Source organism: Apis laboriosa, unplaced genomic scaffold, assembly GCF_014066325.1.
Source record: "Apis laboriosa isolate Shangri-la unplaced genomic scaffold, ASM1406632v1 scaffold13_cov153, whole genome shotgun sequence".
In the NCBI taxonomy this organism is placed as follows: domain Eukaryota; kingdom Metazoa; phylum Arthropoda; class Insecta; order Hymenoptera; family Apidae; genus Apis; species Apis laboriosa.
Window position 1 is genome coordinate 4,188,308 of NW_025221370.1, and position 17,535 is coordinate 4,205,842.

Below are 17,535 nucleotides of genomic sequence, written 5' to 3' on the forward strand. Positions count from 1 at the left end.
TATTTTACATAAAAAAGTTATTTTATTTTACATAAAAATGTGCCAATGATACAAAAATTATTTATTTTTAAGAATAATATATTTTTTTATATTTTCATATGTTATTTAATATTTATTTATATATTTAATAACTTTAATAATTTATTTGATATAAGAAAAATTTATATAATAAAAATATTTATTTAAAAATAAATGTAACAGACACTGTGATAGCCAGTGCTTATTTATATTTGAAATATCTGCAAATAAAATTTTGTATAATGATAATATTTTGTATTAAGTTTATAAAGAATTTGCATATGTATTATTGAATTAAAATTTTTAAAAATATTAATTGAATTTTTAATTATAAAAATATTATATTTTCATTTATATCATATATTTTCTATAATGATTTTAAATATATAATGCAATATTTACAAATATATTCTTTTAATTATTATTTTTTTAAATATATATTAATATATTAAATTTATTAAATATATATTTAATAATAAATTTATTAAATTTTATATATGTATATATATTAATATTTGTTATTTATGCATATATATAAATATAAATATATATATATGTATATATATATATATATATATGCAATTAAATGTATTTCTAAAATTACAAACTTATTCTTTAGAAGTATTTAAAAGTAGATTTATATTATATGAAAGTATGTGGCATTGTTATATGTATGGAATTGCAAAAATTTTCATAATTCTATTTATAAAGAAATATATTATAGTAGTTTCATAATCGTTAATAATTGCTTCTAGTTTAGAAGACATGTTACAGCAATAGATGATAAGTTTAATTTTATAAATTATTCTAAATTTAGTGCCAATTTGTTTATAAAGATATTAATGATAGATATTGATATGTATGATAGGTATTTTTTGTTATAGAAAATGTTAATAAAGTGCTGATGTTTACAAAAACATAAAGTCTTTTTATAATATAATGTAATAATAATAATAATAATAATAATAAAATTTTTATAAAAAAATGATATCTATAATATGATATCTTTAAATATATTTTATTTAAAAAAATACATACATACATAAAATATATTTATGATTAAAAATATGACTTAATTAATGTACCACTCTTATATCTTTCGGTTGTGGCAAAACAAGTGGTTCACGTACAAAACTTAATAATCTTTCTAATTTCATAATTTCTAATTCTCTATGAGTTAAATGAAGTTGTTTCTTGGTTGGTTTTACTTTCAATCTGAGATTTGGTGACAGTTTTAATGTATTTATTGTACCTCTGTTCATATAAATATATATGTTATTTTTATTAAATAAATAATTATATTGTTAAATAAAATTATATAAAACAAATTCTTACCTATTATCACCTACTATAAGGAATGGTAATTTATTATTAAACGCAAGTTTAGTTAATTTATATTTCTTTCTATTAACAACTGGTTGATTGCATATTGGTCTGTATTTATTTACATTCAAATCAAAAACTGTAACTTTCCCATCATTTGAAACACAAGCTAATACTGTTGAACTATATGGTGCCCATTGAACATCTCCAATTGGAACATTAAGATCAAACATAAAAAGAGGTTCCCTATAAAAAATTTATAACATTAATGAACATGAGAAGAAAATAAAAATTTAAATAATTATAAGTGATAATTGATATTTACATTCTGTCATCTTCCCATATTTTTATTCTCCAATCACCAGAACAACTTGCAAATATACTAGAATTGAATTTATTGTAAACTATTTGATAGATTGGCATATTATGTGCTTCATTATAAGTATTCATATAAACACTACTATATGCTGTATTACATTTATAAATTGTTCCTTCTTCTGTTCCAACCAAGAATATATTTTGATTCGTAGGATGAAATGCAAAACATGTTCCACAACCTAATAAATTATATTAAAATTTATTAAAGTAAAAAAAAAATATTAATTATATAAAATATATTTTAATATAATTATATAAAATTACCTTTTAATGTAATCATAGTTCCATCTGGTCCAGGTATTGGTGGTCTATCCAGAAAAAGAGTCATTACAGTTGTCAAACCAAGGTCATTTTGATTTAATATCCAATAGTTTATTTTCCCATCAATACTAACACTGTAGAATGCTAATTTACCTTCTTCTGTATCTGGTGCCCAATGTACCTTGGATATTATATTAATATTCAACGTATTAAATTTTTTTAAAATTTTGAAGTTACAATAAAAATGTGATATTAAATTTCTTTATTAATAATAAACATATATTATTAATAATAAACAAACCTGCCATACAATACCTCCATGTTTTTGAATAACATCATTGCTTCTATATTGAGGAGCTGAAGGTGGCAACATTATATTGTAAACAGCAACAGAACCATCCATAGTACCTTTAATTGAAAATATAAGTATCATTATAAATAAAAAGATTTTTGTAAGATTTTTTATTTTTTTATATTTTACCAATAACTAAAAGATGTGGATGTTGTTCACTAAAATCCAAACACATTACTGGTGAATCAGTTGAACAGATCCATTCTGGATATGATGGATTTTTTAAAGTAAATAAACATACTTTTCCATTTGTTATCAAACTACTAAATGACACTGAAATATATATATATATAACAATTGTACATGTAATAATTCTTTGTATAATTAAATTTATTAAAGTAATATTTTTTACTAACTTGCTCCATATGAAACTGCAAATAAATCATAATATCTACTATTGAAGCATAAGTGTGTAACATCATGTTTGTTAGTTTTTTCATAACGAAATTTCCATAAGGGTAATAATGATCCTTCAGTTTTAAATTCATCACTTGGATCATCCCAATATCTATAGTCTAATGATATTTATATAAAACAAATATTATTATTAAATAAAATATAATTATTTTGAAAATAATTTAATTAATAAAAATTAATAATTAATAAATTAATAATTAATAAAATATCAACCTTGAGCTATTTCATCAAAAATATTTTGATTCACCATTCGTTCTAATGTTTTTGCAGCTTGTATCATTCTACATGATATTGCATCAGATTCTGTCTGAGCTTTTTTTTTTATATCCTCTTTTTTTAATGGAAGTGGAACTCTTCTTTCTTTTTCTTTTTCACGTTGTTGTTGAGCAAAATCTTCCTAAAATATATATATATATTAGCCATATTTTTAATTCATACAAATGATTACAAAATAGTTTAAAAAAAAATATATACTTGGTATTCATCAAATATTGTCCATTGAAAAACATGAGTATTAAATAATTCAGTTGGAGGTGGTATTGTTTGAGTACTTGTTTCCTATAAATAATATAAATGTATTATTCCTATAAATAATATAAATGTAATTAAACAAATTATATTTTATAATATTTACTCGCATAGGATTAGTATAAGTTAAAGCAGCCCTTTCACAGAAATTAAATTGATTTGGTATTTTTTTTGGTTTTACTCTTTCAATTTCTTCCTCCTCTTCATGTTCATGTTCATGTTCATGCTCATGTTCATGTTCTTTTGGTTCTTCAGTTTTTTGTTAATAATTATTAGTAAAATGAATTTTGAATTAATTTTTATTTTAAATATTTAAAAAAGTATATGTAAAAAAATTTTTAGTTTTTTCATTATTATTTTAGCTTATTTTACATTTAATTATTTTACCTTCTGGCTTTTTTATTTCTTCTACCACCACTTCTTCTTCTTCTTCTTCAACTTCCTCTTCTTCTTCTTCTAACAAAATAGGTTCTTCTATTTCTACTATAATAAATAGTCAATATTTACTATAAAATAAAATATTTACTATAATAATAGTCAATATTTTTAATAAAATATTAAATTAATTATAGGTTTCTTTAATATTATATTTTTATTATATTTTTAATTTATTTTTATGAAATTTTACCAATAAGGTCTTCTGCTAACTGTATTTTGGCTTCCTCAGAATCTTTGTGCAATATCAATCCAGGTATACTTAGAAATGTTACTAAATGTGGTGGAGGAGGTAACATTATGAATGTTTTCAATTTCCATGACCATTCCACTAAAGAATCTGGAATTCTTGTATTATGTATAGTTAAAACTCTAGCAAATTCTTCTTGTAATTCCTAAAATTTTATCAAATTTTTTTGAAAACATATAATATATATGAAGTTTTAGTAACGAAAAGATACATACTACATCAGTTAATTGTAATTGATCTTCTGGCTTTAAAATAATTTTTCCTCGTAACCAATCTACATCAGCACCTATGTCCATACGGCTTCTCAAGAAACTTATGTGCTAAATATAAATAACAAATGATTATTATTAATTTTTATATGTATAATTTTATAATAATAATAGATTTTTAAATATCAGAAATTATATTATAATCAAATGAAAAATATATATGAAATACTAACTCTTGTTATCTCTTTTGTTGGTACTGCATCTGTTATTCTAGATGTTTTCCTTACTGATGGCGTATACATAATTTTTAAGTTGAAAATTATCTAATATTTCAACTACACATAGAAATATTATAAATATTATAAATTAATGTATCATGTGTATTATATTTATTATATTACCTAATATATATTTTATTATTATATAATAGTTTATTTTTACAGTTTTTAATTTTTTTATTATTAATATTGTGAATTTAGTTTTTTTGTTATGTTTATATATTTACTCAAATTCTTTTAATTTAAAAAATATAAAAATTTTTGATTCTAAAAAGATCTAGAATTTCATTTATATGTTTTGTATTAATTAAATATGCTTTTTTTGTAATAAATAACTGAGGAACAGTTCATATAGTAAACATGTATTAGAAAATTAAATGAAAACTAAACTGAAGAACTGTCTTTATATCTTTGTCTTTTTAATAAATATACAAGAAATAAATTCTGGTTTCCTAGGAAACATATTACCATAACATTTAAATATTATTTGTTTTAAGAAAATAATTATTTCATATGATATAATCATTATATTTAAATTATATTATAATATTATAAAAAAAAATTAAAGTTCTTAAAATTCCTTACTTAATTTTGTGTTAGTATACATATATTATAAATTAAAAATTATATTTGAATAGATAAAGGATAAAGTATAATATATTTAATTGTAAATTTATATGTAATTTAAAGATAGAATATTTATTCATAATATTACATTTTAAGAAAAAGAAATAATATTTTTAAAATATCTTATGTTACATATGGTTATATAGAGGAAAGAAAATCAATAATGGAGCATACCATGATAATGTAAGCATGTTTTCTACTTGTAGATAAGTCAGGATAGCTTACAAATATTTGTGAGTAAAATTTTTAAATTATCATTTATTAAATAAAATTTTACATAATAGAATTTTATATAATGGTGTATTATATATAAATTATATTTAAATTATATTATATTTCAGAATAAATTATTATTTTATAAGTTCAAAGTACTTGTTCAAAGTACTTGTGTATAAAAAAATGAAATTTAAATTAAAGATGGATTTTGTCCATTATTAAATATTTAAGTATTCAGAGGTATTATTTTGATAGTTATTTAAAAAATATTATGTTTATATGTGATTATATATAAGAATTTTTTATTATTAATTTAAAAATTTCTTATTTCAGATGAATCGGGAGGATTAATTTTTAATTTGGTATATATTTTTATTTTGTGATGGAAGATAGTGGAATTGACAGTGACCCAAAAACTACTAATCATGTAGAAGATGAAAGAATTTTTTTGGTAAATATATAATTTCAAATGTATTTTATTATAATAAAAATGAAATAAAAGAGAAAATAAAAAGAATATACATTTTATATTTTAGGGAAGCGATAGCAGTTGTAGTAGCAATCAGACACAGACATCTCAACATAATTCTACTACTAAACAGTTACAAAAGAAACTTGGTATTATTGTTAATTATGATGTAGAAATATGATAATGTTTACAATTTTTTTCATATGATATTTATTTTGAATAGAGGCACGGATTGAACAAGCTAAACGTATTCAACGTAATTCAGATTATGTAAAATTGCCAAAATATGATAAGAATTGTGGGGCTGCTACTAGTGCTGCTGGTCTGATTTCTATTCAAAGACTTCCTGTACCAAATAAAAATAAAGAACATCTTCCTCTTGTTGAATATTGGCATAGTGATAGTGAAAGGTTGTTAAAGATTTGTGTGTGTGTGTGTGTGTGTGTGTGTGTGTATATATATATATATATATATATATATATATATACACACATGTTCATTTCAACATTTTTCATTATTATGCATATTTATATGCTTTTAGTGAAGGAGAAATGACTCTTTTTCGAACAACTAAATCAAAAGATTCTTCAAAACATAAACAAGATCTTACTGATACATTTAGTATTGAAGAAATGAGTGAAGAAAGTGAAGATTCTTTGAACTTAGGACCTGCACAACCATCTCCGGAACTCAAATTTATGAAATCTTATAAGTGCACTGGTGATTGCTTTCGTTGTCAATGTCATATATTATAATTTGTTGTATATATGTCTTAAGTATGTTATAAATTATTTATTTTTTATGTATTATTAAATATTAATTTAATCTTTCAAAGTTTCATGTAATTATATAATGCAAGATTTTATATATTGAATCATGAAAATTAAATATACCAGATATTTACAGTATATAAATTATAATTTATTATTTGTTTAATTTTATATTTAATTTTTTATAAAATTTATTTATGTTAAAAATTAATTAAAAAGTAATCAAACATTAAATGCTCTAATGATGTAGATACTCGTCTTATTCGTGACTAAAGTAATTATTCTAAGAATATTATTCAAATAATTTCTCAATTGTGTATCGGCAAATCTCGCAACATCTATTTTGTATGAAATCGCAATAGATATATCCGTTGCTGTCACTTCAGGATATTACTTAAGCTTTAAGATATTGCTAATAGTGCCGTGAGAAAATTATAAATTGATAAAATAATGGTAATTTATTATCCTATAAATTTTATTAATATTAAAAAATATATAAACATATTTTTGATGTAATTTACATATATAATATTAATATTAATAATAATATAATATGTAGATATAATATATAGATTATATTAAATATCAAATACATAATATTCATCATAGGTTTTTAATTACTTTTAAAATATTTTTTAAAATATTTTATTTGATTTTACATTTTTTTTTGCATTATAAAAATTTTTACAACTTCTCTTATTTCAATGGAAAATTAGTGTTTTTATTATATATTTTTTTTCATAAAAAATACTGGCATTATTTAATACTGATATTAAAATGTTATTAAAATAACATATGGAAATCTTGTATCTCTATATGTATACATTTGTATATTTCCTGAGGAAATGCAGTCTTTTTCATAATGCGCAATTTATCTAGATCGTCTTCAGAGGAAAAAAACAATGTAGTTCATTTCTTATCTTCTATGTGCAATAATTTGACTATATTTTATATTACCGTTATAGAAGCTTCCTTTCTGTATTCCCACTTTTTGTATCTTACCTGGTTGATCTGTTGCACATTGTGATTGTACTTAGGAAAATTTTAAAAATTCCTCGAGCTATATGCGTGATACAGAACTCTATTACATATTGTTCGCAAGTATATTTTTCAAATATATGTATATATATGTACTTACTATATATTATATTTTTTTTTAGAAAAATGTTAATAATTTATTTTGATAAGTTATTATCATTTTTTATTAATTTGTATATTTAATAATTATTAATTATATTATAATTATATATTAAATAATTAATAATTATTTGACAGTTAAAAATAAATATTCGTTCATTCGATTGTGTATGTTCGAGTTTTGTGTATTGCCTTTATTTTGCATTTCTCATTCTTCACGTTTAATGTGCCTTTATTCTTTATTTTATTCACTCGGATAGGTGCAGTTTCAGAATGCATACAATGAACAAAGATATATAAAAAGAACAAAATTAGCATAAGAAAGGAGAATTCTTAAATTTCAATAAATGTGTATGAATACCAGCAATTATATATATTCTGTTTAACATACAGTTATATATCTAAGAAAATGTGTATTTTAATCAGAATTGTTTCAAATAAACATTATGGCAAGTAATATATTAATTTAGAATATGATTTCTTTTAATGTAATTAAAATATATAATGCAAGTAAAATATAATAAAATTTATATTAAGAAGAAATAGATCGTATTTACATCATATAATGTATTTAATCACATTTGAATCAATACAATTAAGTGGAAATTTTAGACAAAATTTTTTGTAAATCAAATTATATTCATTACATTAATTCAAATTTAATAGATATATATACTAATAAACATTACAGTTATATAGAAACATGTTGGCTCGATGCAAGTATACCTACTTCCCATGAGTTCATTGTTCGCGATATCTAGCAACTATAAATGTATTTGTATAGAGTTCTTATTGCGATCTCTTGTCAATGAAAAGAATTCTTTTCTTGAAATATTTTCAATTAAAATAACATATTAAATAAAGAGAAGAGTAGAAGAGAAGAAAAAAAATTATGGAAATTTTTACGTAATGTAAGCAATTTAAATGTAATATATATACTTTATACACAAGTATTGCTATATATAGTTTTTATATTTTGCAGAAATAAATTGGTGTATTTACGAAGATATTTTTTTTTCGAGGCGTATGTAAACTTCATTTCGTGGAATAAGAATATCGGCAATTGGACTGTTAATTAATGGCTCATACGTTTTAAATTTATTCTTCTCTCTGATATTCTGACCAGTTCAATTTTTAATGAAGCCCACCGCCGTGGATCTTACAGGGAGAAATTAACAACCTCTTTTACACGGACATGGTGTTTGGCTATGTGTGATACTGTATACAGGGTGAAACATTTATCTTTCTACATGAACATTATAATTAAAATTTAAATAATTTTTACGAACAGTTTGAAAATGTATAATAAAATAAATTCGTGAGTATATGATTTTCAAACATTATGAAATATATATTTATTTATCCGTTTTCATAACAAATTATATATTTTCAATAATTTTTAATAGAAATATATTAAAGCGATATTTTTTAAATTTATGATCGAGATTATTAATCTTCTATGCTTTACAATATAAATGTTAAGATAAATCGATAAATAGAAAATCATGGATTTTTTAAAACGACACTCTGTATACGTAGACTTAGTATTCGTAGTACTCGCAAACTGATATACGAGATACATTGCGTATGAATATTTAAATCCACCTGGTTTCTCTCGTATTGCTCTCGTATGTATAACATTATATGAGAAAGATGTATTCATAGGATGCGTCGTCAACACTGTTGGTATGGTCATAAATTATACGAGAATTATTGCGTATTTTGTAACCAATTTGAAGTAATAAATTTCATCCCCTTGGCGAACGTGACAATCTGTAATATGAATGCCGCTAATATCTTTTCATTTATTCATACAGGCGAAAAGAGAGGTAACTTTGCTTCATAAATGAGATTCCAGCCAACGATATTGTCGTATCAAGTTATTAGAGATTAATTTAACAAATTAATTGAGACTTATTTAATTGTTATCCATTTTAATATTTAGATTATCAATTAATTTTTCTATAATTATATATTTTTTTTTTTTGATGATTTATATGCATTTTAAAATATTGATATAAATTTTATATCAATGCACGACGAGGCATTGAAAAGAATTATCATTTTTTTTTCATTCTTAGTTTACGAAGATTTTACAAACCTAAGATATGTGTGTTAAGTTAATTAGATTCTACCTGACAAATTTCTCAGTACATAGTCTTTCGTTTTCCTTTCCTTTTAACAAATTGATCTTTTTTTTCACGTGAAAGTTTGTGTGAATGTAAATGATTTAATATCGTAAAAAAATAATTCAAATCCTTCATTTAATATCAATTTTTGTCATTTACAGATAGATTTCAAGAAAGAATGATTAAAGGATTATAAATATTTTGGTGATGGTCTTGATTTTGACACATAACTTCATTTCTAATAAATAAACTAATCTAACGATACATTACGATATAGTAATCAGCAGAGGTGCCGATTTCTCGGGCCACCGCAGCTAAACTTCAGCTTCGTATCTAACCCCAAACCAGTAGAACCGGATTTCGTGAGAATATGTCCCCCAAGGCTTGAAAAAAGAAGCGTCTAAAATAAAGACGCATAGAAGAATTTCATTGGTACGTAGCGCCATGTTTAGACATTATTAAATTACGCGTTACCCGTGATTTTTCTCTTAGATATGTTCTGAAAGTTATTCCAAATCTCATCTCATAACATCGAATAACATTAATAAAATCCAAGTGTAAATACAAACAAATAAAATACAATAATAGTTCGCCGCTTGAAATCATTCATAACCACGCCGGAAATGTCTTAAACTTGTAGCGACTATTAGAAAGATACAAGTTTGTCGTCTCCATAGACCGAACAATAAAGTATTGTGAATTCTTCATTCGTGAGAAAAATGGTTGAACAGTGGCTCATTAGAGGAAGATACATTTTACAATCTTCTATACTATTCTATGACTTTAGAAAAAAAATTGACTACCTGTGGGACCAACACGATCTTTATTTCCTCATTTTATTCTGTTACATACAAATTTCACAGATAATACATCAAATCGCTTTCCCATTATCCTACAATAATATTAAAACATGGCAATTCTTCTATCAATCCAATAATGGAAACCGTGTTTTTCTTCTTGCAGCATGAAAATTACTCGGCGGGATCGTCTCTGCGGTCAGGGATTACGTATCGCGATTGGAAGTGCATCGATCGTTCATTTCCTTGTCAGGGTGAAAAACGAACACGGATCGTTTGCCTTTCGTGGTGGACAGATAAAGCGAGATAAAACGGAATAGGGGAACGCAAAGGACGAAGACAAAGCCACTTTGACCATTACTCTCGAGTTTCGTGTCGATAATTTTTAAGATCGATGCGGTTCGCGATCCCTCGGAATACCAAGTTACACCGGCGTCGGGACGTCCTCACTGTGCGCGAGGATCGGTCGCGAAAACAACGATATCCGATCGATCGAGACTACGCCAATGTATCTGGTCCCGTAACGGGGCTCGAACTACGGTCCGCTGCTCCGCGTACTCGAAACCCATCGCTTCCTGTACCAACGACTTTTTTTTCTCTCTTTCTGTCTCTCTCGAATGACCGGGCTTAATTAAATACCGGTAGAGCGAGGCATCCGTGTCTTCTTCGCGAAGAGGTTACGCTTACGTGATTTCGACGCGCGATTTTACTTTGCTAAGGATAGGGGTGGAGGGAGAGACGGTGAGAAATCGCTGCCGATAGGGAAATGTAGGTAACGAACGAATCCGCGACTGCTTTCGTGCAGGAAACTGCTTAGAAGCGATCGGCGGATGGTTTACAGATGTTGGGCAATATTTGCACGCTATTCAAGATTGGTAATCATAAAAAAGGGAGATAGCGTGGGAGGGTGATTGAAAATTTGATAGAGTTAAAAATGTGATTTTAAAATTGAATTGGAAATATGTATTGAATGAGAAACGAATAGAAGAAGATAGAATAGTATTGATTTTTTGATTATGTATATTTTTAAAATTCGATTTTCCAAGAATTGATTACATTTTGGTTGGTTGCAGGGATTCGGAGAAATATTACACATCGTGCATTTTTATTGCTGAACATGTTAGGCATTGAAATTGATATATAGAATGAGGAGAAATTCTGACAATGTCTGATTATGCTAATGTAAGAAAGTAGTATGTGTTATTAATAAAATAATTATTTAAATTTTCTATTCTGTGTATGCAAAAATCGACCTCTATACATTGGAGAAAAAAAGAAAAGATACACATAAGAATGATGCATACTTATACAGCCGGGCAATGCTTACGCATACATACGCTCATATAAAAGGACTGTCTCCATGAATGAAGTCAAGTGGGGCCACGTGACACCAAGAACGACGTAAGGAACGTGCGCGTGAAAAGCGCGCCGGTGGTTTACGCGCGACACCGAATGTTCAGTGATAGGCCAATGGATGGCGCGGATGTCGCGTGGCGGCTGCTTGAAACACCTGACTGTCGCCTCGCAGTGTAGCATGGACTCGTGTGGCGCACACTTCTTTTAAAAGTGGTAGCACGCGCGGTTTCGAATATTTGCTTTTATTTTCGGCGTACCCAATTATGTATACGCGAGTGACAGTTGATGAGTGTGTAATGTTTGCCGATTGACAATCCTTTGTGTGATATGAATCGAGAGAACGAAGAGAATTCGCGAAATTTCACCGACCTAGAGTTTCTCATCCGTGAACGGTGCACTCGTTTCGTACGCGGGGTTCTGTCCTATGCGCAGTAATTATGACAATTCGTTCGATCTGCGCACGTATCGAATTTGTGGCGTCAAAGGGACAACTTCGCGTTGTATCGGCAAATAAAATTTAAATGCGGAGAAATAATGAGTAAATCACAATCGAAATAGCGTTGTGCGAATTTTATAATCGTGTTTTGTCCTATTATCATCGTGTTTATCGCGTTTTTAATAATATGCGAGGATTAGCATTCGGTATACGATTGCGGTATTCGAACTTCCCGCTTCGAGCGTTCGATATTTTCGAGCTTTCCTCATCGAAATTTCGATTCTCGCGGTTTGCGAAAATGTGATCGAATGGCGTATCCCGCGTCGTGCGACGGATTTTTCGTGGCCGGAAAACGCATATTTTCGTGATCAAAATGACGGTGAACCGATCGGTGGTAACAATAGTGTTAATATTAGTGACTTTCGTGATTGTGTTAGTGCATATGAAGGATGTGACGACACTGGAGTACGACAATCTTCTTTTGGCAAACGAGACCAACGCCAAGCATCGCGTCCATACAGGTCAGTCAATGATTTTCTTTTCGATATCTCTTTTCGGCATCGAATCTTTTATTTAACACTTCCGTTTGATTCTTAATCGTATGATAACTTTGTTTGTTATTAAGATTTTGTATTAATGAATTTAAAAATCGATCATGTGCGTATGAAGCGTAGTCATATTTCCAAGAATTTTCGAAGTCAAATGTTGTATTCATCTCTTTAAAAAATGTAAATACAATTGTAAATACGGATAAAATTTCTGAGAAATTGATTTCGTAGTATCGAGCACAACGTGTTTATAAACAAGATCGAAATAGTTTAGAATACGTTAAATACGTACTTCGAGTAACACGTTTCTTTCGTGGGTTTAATTGTATGCGTGCAATTTACATGTATTTTTATATTGAGAAATTTCGAAGACGCCATCTATGAATTATAAATTATATTTCACACATACATACATACATACATACATACACATATACATACATACATACATACAATGTTTTTCAATTGGACTCGTTATGAACATATTTTTTTCTTTTTTCCGTGTTTTTCTCTATCACTTTAATTTTCTAATTAATTATTTTCATTCATTTTATTACATTCATAATATATACATACGGATTTTCAATTTTATTTATTCATAATCGTTGTTTGAGGACGTTGTTTGTAATTCTAATTTTTCATCCTAACTCTTTAAATATGCATAACAAAAATATTTATTAAAATATTTATTTCTCGAAAAGGAATCAAATTTTCATGACAACGCCCTCTCATCGATGATTTTATACACGTTACAATTTGCATCGAATGTCACCGCTCATTTAAATTATCGAAAGTGTCGCGATTATGGTTATTGCACAATGTATGTTACAATCTTTTTTTAAAATATTACGATCTTATAAAAAGAAAGATATTATATTTTTTTTTTCAATTATGTATTATACATGCAACGTTTCATAATTATCATAAAAAAAGTTGATATTTTCTTATTCGTCATTTTTTTTCACATTGAATGAGATTCTTTTCGAAATTTTTCGTCGTAAAACAATGATATACGTAACATTTATGAACGTTTTTCGTTTGCGGCAATTGCACTCTCTCGAAATCAACAGTATGACGGTGAATGCTTGAACTTTGTTACTCGTCTTTTGCCGGGGAAGAATGACCTTTGCTCTAACGCTTCTGTGAAAGTATTATACGTTCGCCGAGTAAGGCCTTGTGCCTTTCCGAAGTAATCTTCTAACGCACACCTACTTTTCACGGGAAAAATTTCATTTTCCTTTTACTTTCTGTGTTCTGAAATCTTCGTCTTATTTTTTTTCACATATCTCCCTGTATCTTTTGATCTATGAAATTATTTAAAAATAGAAGTATAAAACAATCGTGAATTACGCGCGTTAAAAAACGAGTAACCATTATTGTATATTATAATTTATTATCGTGAATATAATTCCTGATGCTGATTCTTAATATACAACGTGATTCAGATATTTTCAGGATAAATTTTCATTAAAATATTTATTATATTTAGATTTTTATAAGATTTTTATTTTTTCTTTTTTACATCTGTTACAAATTTTCAATTAGTAATAAACTACCGCAATTTCTAATAAGAATAGAGCGTGAATATGAATGAATGCGATATCAAAATAAGCAAAAATTTACAGTTTTACGTAGAATAAGAACGAATCTCGGTCTATACGAATTATTTAATCGTTCGTAATTTAAAAGAGGAACGAGTTTGCAGGATAAATTGACTCTCTTAAAGATGGAATTGAGCAAGTGCAATTGAAATGCATCGTCCTCGATAATTCACGTCAAAGTAACATCTGAAGTAACATCCGTAGTAAAAAGATTACATAATTCTTGGGAAAAATCGTTTCGCTGTTTAATTTTAATTGTGTCCATTATACTAGAGAAAGTTTTAACTTGTATATAGTTAATTTACAACATGATCGCCTTAATTTTATATTTCAACGATCTTTCTCGAACTCGCCGAATTCAAATGAAATTTCGAAAAATATAGGTAAAATTTACAAAATTACAAATTAGAGATTTTATTACTCGCAATTCTTTTCTCCTGAACTCGCTCGCGTCTCATTTTCGAATTATTTTTTCCAAAAAAAAAAAAGGAAATATAATTCGTATGCACGACTCCTCACTCCTCAATTTAATTACACCTGCGTAACAATCTGATTCTTTTACCAAAGAGTTAAACGGTGATTAACGAGTACACGCCTAGAAAAATTTCTCACGCCAGAAAAGAATTCGGGGACCGTGGTTGGATCGTGTCCATCAACTTAATCGCGCCCGTTTAATTTGCATTCGCTTAGAAAGGCGGAAATGCGTTTCTGTTCGTGTCCACAGAGGTGTCGCATGCCAACTCGATGAACTCTCAAAACAGACTAACTGTGCGTGCAAATTACTCGCGTGATCGCGCTTTCTATCGACGTACAAAATGTTAAATAGAATTTGACGCGGTGCCACATTGAAACGTATATACGCGATCATTAATCAGCCGAACGATAATTAAGTCGAAATTCTCCGTTTAAAAGATCTTCGTGCGTACACGGTGTTGCCGGTGTGAAACAACACAGGATGTATGGTGTAACCTGGACGTGTTGAAACCCGTGCTACAACGAAATTGATTCAGAGACATTCTAACCGAGTGATCGCGAACAATCGAGGATTTTTCTTTCTCTCTCTCTTTCTCTCTCTCTTTTTTTTTTAAATTTAATAAGGCAAACAGTTACGCGTGTATCCGTCTTCTATCGTTGCTAATTGAAAGATTCGTAACGAAATCGATCCTTGTCGATTTTTCTATTTTTTTAAAAAGAGAAGAAAAATATATCTCTATAGCTCTATCTATATATAATTTTTGTCCGGTAGATTTGATAATTTAATTTAATTGAACTTTTAGTATTTTTACAATTTTTAATCAAAATTAATATAGATTGTCACGATTCCATTTGGACGATGATCCAATTTTTCTTTAATCTCTAGTCCGATCTTTATAAGAATTTTCCTGATATATCGATCATTTATTATTTTTTTTTTTTACAATTCTTAGAACTTTATTTTACAATAGAAAATGCTAATTGCAAATATATCAACGGCAATTTCATGGTATCAATTTATATTTAGGATGACGCTTTATCTAATTAAGTCTTTATTGTTGAAACGTAGCCGCGATTTTCGCAGGATGAGAGAATCAAACAAGTTGGCAAGTTATTTTAGTACGTGCGACAGTGTCTGGCACATCTGATGCATATGCATGCACTAAACGTAAACGTGCTGCCAGCGTAGAGTTCTTTTTCAACCTTGGTTACGAATGGTATACCGTGTACGTGTCGAGCCTGTTGTTAAGAGGATGGAATCGTACGAATCCTGCCAACGATTAACTGTACGAGCCTGATGCGCTCCAAGCGTTTGTTTAACGATGAAACATTTACGATTCGTTAGCGTTATTTATGATTTGGAACGGGTTCGTTAATAAATCATCCGACACGTTAAGTATATGCGAGCATAGCGCGCGATTGCTTCCCTCTTTGTTCGCGACAGTTGCCTGCTGTGTTATTAATTAATTCTTTTTTTTTTTCTTTTTTTGCGCGCGTTAAACTTCTGTTATTTTTCGAAAAACAATTGATGCAAATCGATGGATAGAAGATCGAATATCTTTTCAATATTGTTATTCAAAATTAATTACAGAGGAAGTTTTTAAGTGCGATCTCAAGGAAAGATATCTTTTTCGCAAAGAGTTTGAATAAAATGAAGAAAGAGATATGAATAGATAAGATGCACGCATTTCTTTTTTTCCGAAGAAAACATTATATCCAATTTTTAATAATTTCGCACTCGACACAAAAATCTTTCCTCGATATTGCAATTTATCTCGTTTCTATTGTGATTCAGCGTTTCAAAATCTTATCTAAAAGATAAGTAAGGTTCGTAGAAGCGGTGGAAATAAAATAAAAGATGGAGACGAAGGAAGCGCCATGCTACACAATACAATGTGTAAGAACGTTTTGTGCGTTTTGATAAGAGAGGATCTACGTACTAACAAGATCGTGAGCGGACTTCTTATCTATTTTCAACGTATGTGTAGCTAGTTACAAGCTACGAAAAGGCAAATAGGATAAAAGAGCGTTTCGTGTTAGAACTCCAGGAAGCCTCCAGGAAAGATTAATGTACACGCGATGTTAGGTGATTGAGGAAGAGATTTAATTAAGATTAACCCCACCGCATTAGATGATTCCTCTCTAATTTACAAGTACGCAGTATTACGCTGTTATGGAATAATGTGATTTATCGTTTTCTTCTCCTACAGAATTATACCACGAGATTCTGTAATTAATAATTGAGAAGCTTTTCGAAAAGAAGAATCCTCGATCAAATTAGCTTTCGTAAACCTGCGTGAGCACTTTTTTTCTTCTTCTTTAATCATTTAACACACTTTTCATTCTAAGCTAAAAATTTAATAATTATCCACTAGTTGCAACAAACTAAATCTTAAGGATGATAGTTTTAAAGTTGCCGGGGTCTCGATACGTTCCTTAATTATTGCGTATTGCATATTACGTGTACGGTCGTGTAATGGAATGCAAAGATTTCAAGGTTTCACCTATATAGCTATGGACAGTTTT

The 17,535-nt window shown here is 27.5% G+C and overlaps 3 protein-coding genes across 3 annotated transcripts in view; 2 read left to right on the top strand and 1 right to left on the bottom strand.

Moving 5' to 3' along the window:
- Positions 1-1,015: 1,015 nt before the first annotated feature.
- LOC122720838 (dynein intermediate chain 2, ciliary) lies at positions 1,016-4,508 on the bottom strand. Its single transcript, XM_043947864.1, has 14 exons — positions 4,405-4,508; positions 4,178-4,282; positions 3,906-4,107; positions 3,665-3,760; positions 3,384-3,526; positions 3,224-3,307; positions 2,963-3,146; positions 2,689-2,847; positions 2,462-2,605; positions 2,282-2,388; positions 1,984-2,161; positions 1,667-1,898; positions 1,354-1,587; positions 1,016-1,272 (listed from the first exon to the last, which is right to left on the bottom strand). Exons 1-14 carry the CDS (start codon positions 4,471-4,473, stop codon positions 1,095-1,097), a joined length of 2,115 nt encoding a protein of 704 aa, XP_043803799.1. The 5' UTR covers positions 4,474-4,508; the 3' UTR covers positions 1,016-1,094.
- Positions 4,509-5,285: 777 nt separating this feature from the next.
- On the top strand, positions 5,286-6,617 carry LOC122720837. Its single transcript, XM_043947863.1, has 6 exons — positions 5,286-5,309; positions 5,418-5,532; positions 5,626-5,743; positions 5,829-5,910; positions 5,985-6,171; positions 6,303-6,617. The coding sequence occupies exons 3-6, from the start codon at positions 5,675-5,677 to the stop codon at positions 6,514-6,516; spliced, it is 552 nt and encodes a 183-aa protein (XP_043803798.1). The 5' UTR covers positions 5,286-5,309; positions 5,418-5,532; positions 5,626-5,674; the 3' UTR covers positions 6,517-6,617.
- Positions 6,618-12,183: 5,566 nt separating this feature from the next.
- The window catches only part of LOC122720924 (mucin-22-like), a 174,366-nt gene continuing 169,014 nt past the window's right edge, over positions 12,184-17,535 (top strand). The window contains exon 1 of the mRNA XM_043948022.1: positions 12,184-12,907. Within this exon, the coding sequence (XP_043803957.1) occupies positions 12,760-12,907 (148 nt within the window). The 5' untranslated portion in view covers positions 12,184-12,759. The remainder of the gene's footprint in view (positions 12,908-17,535) is intronic.

What these genes read in the sequence shown, in the direction of transcription:
- LOC122720838 (XM_043947864.1), bottom strand. Translation starts at nt 4,473, where the DNA reads ATGTATACGCCATCAGTAAGGAAAACATCTAGAATAACAGATGCAGTA. An exon ending in ATGGAGGTATTGTATGGCAG is followed by an intron (nt 2,162 to 2,281) that starts GTTTGTTTATTA and finishes ATAATATCCAAG; the next exon opens with GTACATTGGGCACCAGATAC. An exon ending in AACTATGATTACATTAAAAG is followed by an intron (nt 1,899 to 1,983) that starts GTAATTTTATAT and finishes ATAATTTATTAG; the next exon opens with GTTGTGGAACATGTTTTGCA.
- LOC122720837 (XM_043947863.1), top strand. Translation starts at nt 5,675, where the DNA reads ATGGAAGATAGTGGAATTGACAGTGACCCAAAAACTACTAATCATGTA. An exon ending in ACAGTTACAAAAGAAACTTG is followed by an intron (nt 5,911 to 5,984) that starts GTATTATTGTTA and finishes TATTTTGAATAG; the next exon opens with AGGCACGGATTGAACAAGCT. An exon ending in TGGCATAGTGATAGTGAAAG is followed by an intron (nt 6,172 to 6,302) that starts GTTGTTAAAGAT and finishes ATATGCTTTTAG; the next exon opens with TGAAGGAGAAATGACTCTTT.